We start from the raw sequence: 11432 nt of genomic DNA, 5'->3' as shown, positions 1-11432 counted from the left end.
TAGTAATTTGTATGCATGTACCAGTTGCTGCAAACGATTATGCCACTCTATTAGTATTAGAGAGGATGCATCCATAACATATTCATGTGCTTTCGCTTCAATCCAATGACTACAATTTAATTATTACATAACAAATATACATAACTTCATGTTTAGTTATATATATATATATATATATACATATATTTTATCGCAGGTGATCAATTTCATAAGAAGACTTGAGTATTGATGGATATTCTTTTTTTTTTTCGGAGACGATAAACCTAATCTATCCTACACTAAGAGGAGGGAGTGGACCTAAAGAGGTCCAGAGATAATCCGAAGGGGGCTGAATCATCATCGGACCAGACGGGTGCACAGCACACCCGCCTGAATTTTTTTTAGAAACAAGCCACTTAAATGTGGCATTTTTTGGTGCCCTTGCCTCCCACCCTACCAACTAGGTGGTGGCCACCAGCCCAAAGGCCGGTGGTTGAGTATTGATGGATATCCAAAAAGGATGAAAACAATAATATAATCGATGATAGTCTTTCCGGTTCTCTTGTGTCGCTGGTTATTTCCTTTTCTTCGTTATTATATGTGTACTTAACAGTAAATATTTAAATTTGCTCTAACTCATTCCCTGTATTTTGCTGTTTATTTGTTATTTTTCATTGTAATTAAGAATAAATTCTATAGAACAACACAAAGGATATGTTGCTTAGATGGCAAAGGAATTCTTTATGCTGCTGTCATTTTAGTTCAAGGGGGATACTTTCGTAGTGGTAAACAAAAAGAACAACTTTGAACATGAATGCTCAATATTTCATTCAGAGCCATTAGTACAAGTTATTAGGGAGGGAAAGATGCATGTTCTTGGACCTAAATGGCCTGTGACATCGTCAACAATGTCAACAAATCAAAGGAAGTAAAAGTATGTGGATAAAGTAAGACGGCCATGGACTTCCCAGCAGCTTTCAGGGGGCTTTGGACTGGTATCACCTGCATTCAGATTAATTCACGATCAGACTGCAAAACATAATATTGTCATCTGAGAATCCCTAGACAAACACTTTTTGTGATCGATCGAGGTAGCATGTCCTGCAGTATTTCGGAAAAATACAGCAGGAAAAGCATTCTGGTTCATACCGCTTGAGTTCAGACAAAAATCAAGAATACTTGTACAGGCCTACACGTCGGTACCAATTATGGAAACTACTGTATTCCAACTACTACTGAAATGGCTTTGAATCTATCCAGGCAATGGCTGCATGGTAGGATAATGAAATCCTGGACATGCATGACAAAAACAGACAGCTAATTTTCAGAAACTTTGTGAATTCCTCAAGCACTACAAACTCAAAAGCATGATTCTCAAGTACCTTATGTGGTTCTTTGAAAGAATTCTCATCCATCAAACTGCTAGATTTCAATATAGTTTGTGTGGAACCAATTGCCTGTATTAAGTTTGAGTCCAAATTGTCAATGGTTATCTTAAGATTCACCGTGCTGCTGCCAAAGTTCACAACCTGCAAAAGATGTTCGAACATAAAATTGCTGTTAAACGATCAAATGAAAGTCCAACCATTCTTTCGTTTTCTAATAAGAACAGGACATAGATGGCCTCAAATCCAATATTATGCTAGTAAGACATAAGAAAAAGCCTAGATCATGGAGTATGCAACTTTAAGAAGAAGAAAATCATACTGAACTGCTATCTTGAATTTCCCTATCAGGATTTCGAGATGTTCTAAGAATTGCCATCAAGAATTGCAGGCATCTCAGTAACTTGAATTCACAGTTATTTCCATGCTATGGCAATGACAAATAAATTTAAGAAGTTGACTCGAGTGATTCTACGACCAAAATTAGCAAGCTTAATGTCATGTTCTGTGCTAATAAAAGAGAGCAATCCAACCTTGATTCTCAAATATTGTCTACCATCATCCGAGGATTTCCAGAGTATAGCAGATGCAGCAAGTGAAGCTGAGGTCTTGGCACCAAGAGTGGAATTAAGAAGCATTGCACCATTTGATTCTTTGAAAAAGGTCTGCATCCAGTAACTAGGTGTTCCATAGACCTTTGAAGAATCGAATACAATAGCATCGGGATTGAACCTAATTAAGAAATGATTTTGTTCACAACACATACTACAGAAACAAAGATCATAAAACAGATGGAGAGAAGAACTTAGGCATACCGCCTGTCATTCACATTCACAAATAGAGGGGCATTGCTCGCCATCTCAACAGCATCACTGCATTGTGGAAGTATAGCTAAGTCTTCATTTTTTTTCAAATTTTTGTTTATCCAGATAGCCATAACAGTGAAGACATTAAGGCACTGTGACTAAGCAAATATTTGTGAAGTAAAGTAGTGAAATATCAACATTTCGGGCAAGTTGCAGTCATGCTAGAAAGTGTCTGGCAGTTTGACTATTTATTCAAGTTGGTGATCAGCTCTTGGTAGAGTAAACCTAGGCGATTCTTGGGAGGCTGATTTTTCTCAGCTAAATAGCTTATACAATCAATTGATCTAAGGCAGGATTATGAGCAGGATTAATTGGTTATGGTTACTCAGTACAAGAGAGTAAGTAGTCTGTCTAGTTGTGCTCATTTTCTCGTCCAAATACAAGGCTTTTCATAAAAGGATCAGACATTTAAACGTATCATCATCAGAATACCTAAACTTCTGTTGAGTTACTTTCTCTTCGATGATAAGCCACATAATCAGTAATTTCTCCTTAAGGCATAGATGGGAAATCTGAAGTGCTCCACATTGGAAGAACAACCAAAACCTACTAGTCCTTGTAAGTTTAAGTACAGATTGAAGTTTCTTTCTGCAAACCAGACCCGCATGAGCTTTTGTTAAGTTACTTGTTTGAACTGTTTGATTCCATTACACTACATTAAAACTTTCATCTCTCTGTCTCTCTGTCTGGGTTCCATACATGTACCATTATCGAGTAAACTTGGTAAAGATTCTTCTTATCTTATACTCCACCCTACATAATTAATGAATAGTTTTTAGAACAGCAGCTGGCTGCATGATGCTATGAATAACTTCAAAGGAAATCTGTAACAGGGGAAATCAGGGAAGTATGCCATCAAAAAAATGCTTCAATTTGCAGCTATAAACTCATGCTTCAACAGCTCTATCCTTACATGCACGATCTGGTCACTACCTTGCTGCATCCCCTGACTTACCATCCACGAGAGTTTATCATTATCTGTACTATGAGTAAAAAGATGAACATACGCGCAATGACAAGTATTGAAACGGAAATTCTGGGGGAAAACTGCATATACCTGTTTCTTTCAAGGCCAACAAGCAATCCAGCTTGAGCAAGTGCAGCTAAAAGATTTCCATTACCTGCATCTTTTCCAGTCACAGCGTATTCGCTGACAAAAGCCTGGAAAACCATTTAAGAGGCTTCAGAAGCATCACATAAGAAAAACAATTTACAACACTTGGAAAATACTTCTGCACACCTTAGGTCCGAGACGTGCTGTACGGTCAAAGTTACGAGCCGATGCAAAGACATAATTAGCATCACCATAGACCTACCAGAGAAAGGAAGGAAAAGTGTAGCAAAAGCAGGAAACAAAAAGCCAACTGGTATATCAGTACCAAGGCTTCAAGTAAGCTGTCGCAATTCATAAAAAAAAAACTTGAAGATCTTACGTGGAAATCGTAAAAATCTGCTGGGTGATCCAATGGTGTGGAAGACGCATCACAGTTGGAGATAACATTGATATCTGGATATGCATTCTTTATTGCTGAATAGAACTTGTGATAGTTGCCTAATTCATGATTAAGAATGACTTAGTTTAATTTCATTCCACGTAAATTATGTAATTTAAATAAACAGGAAGCGAATTCAAGCAGTGATTTCGAATCATAGTAAGGATTCTGTCAACAGAATGATGTAAATTTAAAAACTTTGTAGATGATTTCACTTGTCGAGTAAGGGTTTTTATATCTTTTAGTTTCCTAGAGGGGAAGAAATTACCACAGAAATAGCACAGTAAATAGACAATGTTCATAATGCAAATGTAATTTTGTTATCATTCTTCTGCAGTGTAAGTAGAAATCAAGTGTGTGGCAAGAGCCATTGCAATTTGTTGATAGAGATGAGCTAATGAGAACTGTAAGGCAAAAAAATAAATTGCTAAGCCATGGTACAACCAAACCTGTTTAAACTATTCACAAAATCAAATCAACAGTCTGACATAGTCATTGTACAAATATGCAGTAAGTACCAAAAGATTTGCAGCTCAGAGCTCAGGTAAAGAAATGTAAACAGAAATGTTCTACTTTCTAAATCATCAGATAATGTAAACATGCGAGTATGTGTCCCAACAAACTTGGGAGATTAAAGTGTGAGAATTAACTTTCGCAGAAAGCAGGAATTGTTATGTTCTTCAGTTTCATCATATGGTTAAAAAAAAAAAAAAAAAGAAGATATATGCTTCAAAAGCACCAACAACAACATTTTGCCCACCATGATAATTTGTCTTTCCACAATCCTGATTCCCAATTGCAACATGTCTCAGATTGAAGGGTTCTGGATGGCCCATTGCTGCTCGGACATATCCCCATGTTGAATTAGGATCTCCTCTGGCAAACTCAATACCATCCAGAATTTCCTACACTTGGAAAGAAGAATTCTTTATTTCCTTTGTCAGCCTTCCACTCTTATATACAGTAATTAGTCATGAATCTTTAGACTGAAGAATCATACTTAAAGATCCAACGGATCAGAGCATCAGGAAGGTTATTTTGGAGGCAGCTCCAAAAAACAGTGCTATGTAACAGGATGATTTACTCACAGATGTTGTAACATGAATCATCACTTGAAGTTTCTTGACAAGCTAAAGTATTGGAAAGTTTTGAGATTGATGGATGTTAATCAATAATTTTTTTTTAAGCAGAACCAAAAAACATACCTGCACAAAAGGTAAGATTCTCGTGGTATCAATTTGATCATTAAGGCTGATTCCTGAGGAAAGTTTAATAGAAAACAATATCAATAATGATTCCAAGATATATAAACGTAAAAAAAAAAAAGCTAATTATGGAAAATCTGCAGAATACCAGTATTGAAAACCCATATCGGTAACGAGCCCAAATCTTCAGCGAGCTGCAGAATAATAACGACCAAAAAATGAGAAAGAAAGAAGCAATCAGATTATGACTGAAATTCTCCAAAAGAACAAGAGCAATGATATGCCTGAAACCATTATATAACCTGGAGAAACTCAAACAGACCAAGTCCATCATCAGTCCAGTATTGCCAAACATCATTAAAATGTCCTGGTCTTTCTTCCCAGGGTCCAACGGTTACTTTCCACTGAAATGAATTTCTTAACCATTCACCTTCGACATAAGAACCACCTACCACAAGATGCACAAGGAAGAATTACCTAAGAATTGAGGCCTCTATGAAAGGTGATGCTGCTGAAATGAAGTTAATCAGACTACAAAAGAAGATATACAGATTTAACCAGTATGATGAAAGTAGAGAGTAGATCTACAGCATTGGTTGGATTGACTAACTAGGACAGCCAGAGTTCGTTATTGTCAACTACACAGATTATCAACTTGCTGAAGCCAAAAAGTCTATCATATTGCTCAGGGGAGAGAAATTGTAGATAATCCATAAAGGAAACCAAGCTATAACTACAAAGAGCACGGTCAAAGTGAGCAGACTCATTGGAGATAAAATATGAGAAGAAAAAATCTTACAGAGTTAGATATTAAAATCAGGAGTTGTCTATGGGATCATCTATAACTTTTAAATCTCAAAGGTTTAGTAACCTACAGTGCAACACGCGGTTACATCACGCACAGAATTCCAGTGACCAAGGAAATATTTGGAATCATAGCTTAAGAGATGTTGCTTGAACTAAAATTTGCACTATCCTAAATTGTACTCTTGTGAACCTAATACTTTAATAACTCAAGATTCAATGTTGTAAAACGCAGAACTTCCATAGCAGTCAAAAAGATTCTAAGGGCCAACTGCTATAAATGGATGTTAAGTAATAAGAGTTTTTTTTTTTTTTGGAACAAATAAGAAGAACCACAGTTGAGCATTCACATTACTTTAGGTCGTCGTCCAACATTAACTGCCATAAACTACTCGAATAAATAACTTCAAAACTTCAGGATGGCTAAGAATAAGAACCTGAATAAGCCATGTGTCTGCTGTCATCCAAGAAAGTAAAAAACAAAGCACGAGTAGATAACCACCACATTTCCCCATGGTTGGAATAAAGTTTTAATTGTGCTGGAAACCAGAACGAGATAAAGCAGACTGCACAAGAGGTTGAATTGCTCTATGGGAGAGTCATGGATTATCTGGAGTGCTTTGGAGGGTCAAGAAATCTAGGTATAGTATTTTGAGGTAAATGAGTATGCTATTATGCCTTGTCTAAAGCTTGTCTAATTGCCAGCTCAATCTTACTTCTTTCTTTATCAGCATTTTCCGAATTTAAGGATTCTTTAGAACTGTATGGATACAACCTTTTTCACTGATACTATTCCATCCTTAAATAAAAAATGAAAAACACCAGCCAGGAAAACATAGGAAAATGGTATGGAGTATCCCAAGTTTTCCAATGATGTCATTGTTTGATCAAGTTTGTCTGAAGCCACAAGAAGAACACGTTGCAAATTGAACACAAGAAATCAGTTACAACATACCAGGAAATCTGATAAACCTGGGTCTCAAATCTGCAAGCATTTGAAAGAGATCCTGTCGAAAACCATGTCCCTGTGGCAAGGATATCAGAGTGAAAACAAAAAACAAAAGAACTACTTGTGGACATGCATCTATCTAAAGGTAAAGCACGGATCTCTTATTATTATCAGAAAAGCCAAAATCAGCATTAAGCCTGAATCTTTAGGTAGCAGACCAGTGAAAAAGTGAAGTAAGTTCACCAAATCAATATTTTACCATGTTGTAAAGCTTCCACTTTTCTGTCTGGCCACAAATTGGAATGCTTATATCATGAACATGGAAGAATCCTCATACAATGTTAAACGCTCAATAGTTAACTACCTAAACCAATCTTAATTAGAAACCCAAAAAGTGAACCTTTAGGGCACACAAAACCTAGTCAGGCAATTAGTGCGTTGTAGCTTTATCAGAATGAGGCAATATCATCAATGTCATGAATCCACCTAGATTTTCATGCAATGTTCCATAAGATAAATGCGGGACTATGACTAATATGGCTGGTCAATGGGAATCTATGTTGATGAATTACACACCAAAGAGAAGAAAGTTGTCAAGAGGAAAACAGTTCATTGGATGACAACGTCTGCTTTGACTTCTATTATAGAGAAAAGTTGATGATTAAATGCATACTGAGACCATTAATCAACTTGGCAGATTGTGCCATTTTGTACTTGCATTCTTTTCTTACTCTCTTGTTATCACAATTCTTTGAAACCCAATTCTTGAACTTTGAGTGATGATGCTGCACTTTTGATGATTGATACCAATAACATGTTATCTTTGTTTCCCCCTACCAGCTTTTTCTTTCTTCTTTTGCCTTAATATTTTCTTTTGTCTCCCTGATTAACATGAAATTCGATTATGGATAAATAACAATGTCTCGTTAAGGTCTCACAGTTAAAACTCATAAAGGTTACCACAAAGAGAAAAGAGCAGAAACTTGTAGGCATCCCAGTTGTAATTTTACTTCATTATTTGTACATTCAAAAATCTCTGACTCTGTGAGATTTTCAGAAGAAAAACAGTAAATTACTTGCAAGCAAAGATCAGTTTTTTCTTTAATAAACCGTTCAGAAATTGATTGTATTCAAATGCGATTTACACCTTGAATGTGTCCAAAGGCATGGCTGAGACTTGATCAAACCATATGACACCTTTTCTTGTTGTCATCAGTTGCAGCCTTGAATTGGGATCACTCCCTGCTGCCTCCAACAAAACCTCAATCATTGTCCAATTTGAAACATCAGAAGAACTGCAAGAACACCGATGATCAATTGAAAGTTAAAATTTAACAGAGTATGTAGATTAAGAAGCATCCTGATAACCATATTTATGAGCAAATGGTGCTCACACAATGTTAGAAGTGGCCAGTGTCCTCGCACCATTCGAACCAGTGAATGAGACAGTTATGTTAACTGATTCTGATGAGCGGACGTACATGAGAACCCTATATGTCTTCTGTTGTTCAATGTTCTAGAACATGGCAAAGTGAGTAATGCAAAGGGTTTAAGTCAGTTAGACATCCTTACTACAAAAAAGACAACATAATGGATTAGCAGATCTCTTTAGCAACTAACAGATAGAGATTAGGTACAAAATATGAATTAATATGCCTGAACTATATTATATGAATCATGATGAATATAAGAAGTACACAACCTATGTGCATAAAATCTTGTCATATGCAGATAAAACCCGATGCTGACGGCGCTTACTTCCAAGCTAAAATGTGCTCTAAGCATGTAAGAGATGGAATAATTGAACCTATAGTAAATCTTGACGTATATGGGGTGGCTTAACAGGGTCATTCTTGAAAGAATTAAATGGACCTCACAACTGTTATTGGACTATGCAACAAACACAGAAAGGTTCTATATGATTGTTGAAGTCATGAGTTATCTTTTACCATGCCCCAGTACCCAGGATTATATATTCCAACTCCTTCAGCGGGACAAATGATGGGTCCTTCATTGTCACAAAGGACCTCCATCCTGAGTGCAACTTTATTTCGTTCAAAGCATGAAGAACGGTCCGTCGATACAATTAACAATGATTCATCACCCAGAATAGACCAAGGATATATGTTTGATGGGATGCTCTCTCCCCCAGCTTCAAAACCTGAATTTGTGAATTCTCTTTAGAACTCAAAGATTAAAGACCTTAAAAAAAAAATCAAATGAAAGATTCTGCCACCAAGTAAAGCAGACATATACTTCTCAAGCTTTATGAAAACCTGAAGATGATAATCAAATCGATCTTCCCTGAGTCCTTAAAATGGGGGTGGAAGTTGGCAAACTGTTATGAGTCATTGCAACAATGCTTGTCAAGTTGTTATAGTTTGCATAATGGACTTAGCATCTGGGCATGGCAATAATGAACCTGCCCGATTGGTAACAAAAAAATAAAATAGAACTTTGTCTTACAAAATCTTTAAACGCAATGAAATGATTAGGTCCATCTTGAACACCATCCTAAATGTGCCAAGACAAGAAATAGGTAGAGATCTGCAAATTTTTTAATGAACTTGACATTTTTCACAAGATATAACTTTTCTTATAATGTGTATATAACTGCAGAAGGATATTTCGGAAAAAAGATTTCTCACAACCGGCTAGATATGAAGTGCATTGCTGAAAAGGTATAAAATTGATTATCCTCTCTGCATGCTAAGACAAATTCTTCACTTAATTTCAGAGAGAGGAAGTAAGACATTGCCGCAAAGATACAAGCTTCAGAGATCCAACTGATACCAATAAGATATCAATTTCTTTATGACTAAGTGAAGGGAAACGTGACCTCGGTTACTGACTAGCTCTGCCCACAATCCACCAGCCCCAGCATGGTTGATTTCCTGTAGAACCATTACTGCTCAATCAATACACTTGATGTAGTCTGCAAGTTGATGTAAAAGATATAACTAGGAAGTAATACAATATAAGCCTTGGATTTTTATTTTCTGCCCAAAAAAAAACCCTGAAATAAGATAAACAAAGATAAGAATTTGTGGTTGAAACATAACTTTTTTTGCATCTAAAGGACAAAAAGTAGGCAGCAAATCACCCTTATATACAAATAATTAACCATGTCAACTGAACTAACCTCGAATGATATTCCAAACATGGTTTCAGGAATCTTTCTTGCTGATGCTTGAGCAGCATCCACAGACAGCCATGCTGACTGGTTTGCCTCAATTCCAGTTGCAGAGCTATTAAACGAGGCACACAACACAACTAAAAAGAAGAGCAGAACTCCACATGGTTGAGGACTGGAAGACATTTCTTCCTTGTAGCACCAGCTTCCTGTGGCCTGTTTAAGCACTACAAAGGAAATTAGTTCAGGTTTGTGCTGAGCAGTTAACTGGTAAACAAAGCGTGAATAGAATGACGTCCTCCACAACCTATCATTACTGATCATTCCAATCTGGATTGGGACTGTGAAGAGATTATGAGGACATTAATGCGATTTAACTTTTCAATGATGGTGGTTAAGCAGATGGACCTCCAAACACAGATATGACTAAATCATGACAAGAAGTTAGTATCCATTTCAGCATTTTACCTTGTTTTCAGACTAGAACCTGTTTGAATAAATAACTTCTTACTAACTACCACAGAATTCTGTTATCGTTGGGGAAAAAAAAAAACTACCACACAAACTTAAAACTCGAAACAAGTCCATTGAAGACCAGCATTTGGGAAGCAAATAATAATTTGAAGCCAGGCAAAATGACTCAAGATAAGGAACTTGACTAAAACAGTACCATAAAGCGCCCTGCACAAAACTACAAAATGTAAGAGAATTCTTAGGCATTTCAACATATAAACTGCATTGAAAATCTTATCATGCGTGCACACAAAAACAAAGCAAGTCCAAGGAGCTAGAGACAGTTCCAGGTAAACACACGAGGAATACTGCAACTTTTTTGTCACCATAAACTTCCTTTATGGGGTGAACTTAATAGTCTTTCAAACCAAGGATAATTGCACATCCATGGAGGCAAATATGGTACCACTGGATGCACAGTGCATTCAACAGAGTATTATACAAAACTAAATTGCAGCATCAAGCTCATGAAGATTTTTTATTAACATATCGGTTTTTTTTTTTTGTTTTTTTGGAGATGTGTAGTGATACAAATCCAAATTGATAAGAGCATCATCACATTCTTTTTCATGTCAACTTGGAGTATTGAAGGAGCGAGTAGTTTACCTGCAAAGTTGAATCATCAGCAAATGAAGCCTTAGTTTAATTTGGATATTTGATGAGTCACATTGAGGGGAGGCAATTATATATGGTTGGAGCTCAGAGTTGATACACACTGATACAACAGAAAGTGGGAAGGCAAAGCAAAAGGCAAGATTTCTTGCCTTCTGATCCTTGAGTTTGCTCCCAAGTTGTTAGTGTATGTTGAGTAGCCTACGTGTAAAAGCAAAGGCAAAGCCGCCAAGGCAAATGGGGGTTGTTATCTATCAATTAATTAATATGTCCCCTTTTTCTTTATTGCACACAAGGGGTAGTTATTGATTGGAGGAGAAGTCATACTCCGTCCAGAAGCGCGGTTTTTTCTTGTCCCATCTTGCATTGCGGAGATGACTTGTTCAAGATTACAGATATGGTTAGAGGTCCCGACTTTGCTTTCACGTAACACTCTAGTCATGATTGCTGTACGATAAGACTCTGCAATCAGCAGCAGCAGCAGTTGACCCGG

The 11432-nt window shown here is 36.7% G+C and overlaps 1 protein-coding gene across 6 annotated transcripts; it reads right to left on the bottom strand.

Moving 5' to 3' along the window:
- Positions 1–694: 694 nt before the first annotated feature.
- LOC113697237 (alpha-L-arabinofuranosidase 1-like) lies at positions 695–11186 on the bottom strand. Of its 6 annotated transcripts, none has more exons than XM_027216770.2 (18): positions 10934–11182; positions 9824–10041; positions 9521–9575; positions 8631–8842; positions 8076–8197; positions 7829–7976; positions 6688–6757; positions 5231–5376; positions 5077–5122; positions 4929–4981; positions 4484–4628; positions 3664–3782; positions 3471–3542; positions 3288–3391; positions 2180–2236; positions 1898–2096; positions 1362–1508; positions 695–981 (listed from the first exon to the last, which is right to left on the bottom strand). In XM_027216770.2, the coding sequence occupies exons 2-18, from the start codon at positions 9998–10000 to the stop codon at positions 862–864; spliced, it is 1992 nt and encodes a 663-aa protein (XP_027072571.1). In that variant the 5' UTR covers positions 10001–10041; positions 10934–11182; the 3' UTR covers positions 695–861. The 6 variants fall into 6 exon arrangements, with proteins under 6 accessions (XP_027072571.1, XP_027072572.1, XP_071910129.1 ...); XM_027216771.2 differs by having other exon boundaries at positions 9824–10030; XM_072054028.1 differs by lacking the exon at positions 10934–11182 and adding an exon at positions 9656–9697 and having other exon boundaries at positions 9824–9960.
- Positions 11187–11432: the final 246 nt, after the last annotated feature.

Source organism: Coffea arabica, chromosome 6c, assembly GCF_036785885.1.
Source record: "Coffea arabica cultivar ET-39 chromosome 6c, Coffea Arabica ET-39 HiFi, whole genome shotgun sequence".
Lineage (NCBI taxonomy): Eukaryota > Viridiplantae > Streptophyta > Magnoliopsida > Gentianales > Rubiaceae > Coffea > Coffea arabica.
This window is presented reverse-complemented; position numbering and strand designations above follow the sequence as displayed.

Coding starts and splice junctions, on each gene's coding strand:
- LOC113697237 (XM_027216770.2), bottom strand. CDS start 10,000: ATGTCTTCCAGTCCTCAACCATGTGGAGTTCTGCTCTTCTTTTTAGTT. Junction 6,758..7,828: donor TGCCTTTGGACACATTCAAG/GTGTAAATCGCA, acceptor TCCTTGCCACAG/GGACATGGTTTTCGACAGGA. Junction 5,377..6,687: donor CAGGTTTATCAGATTTCCTG/GTATGTTGTAAC, acceptor ATCTTGTGGTAG/GTGGTTCTTATGTCGAAGGT.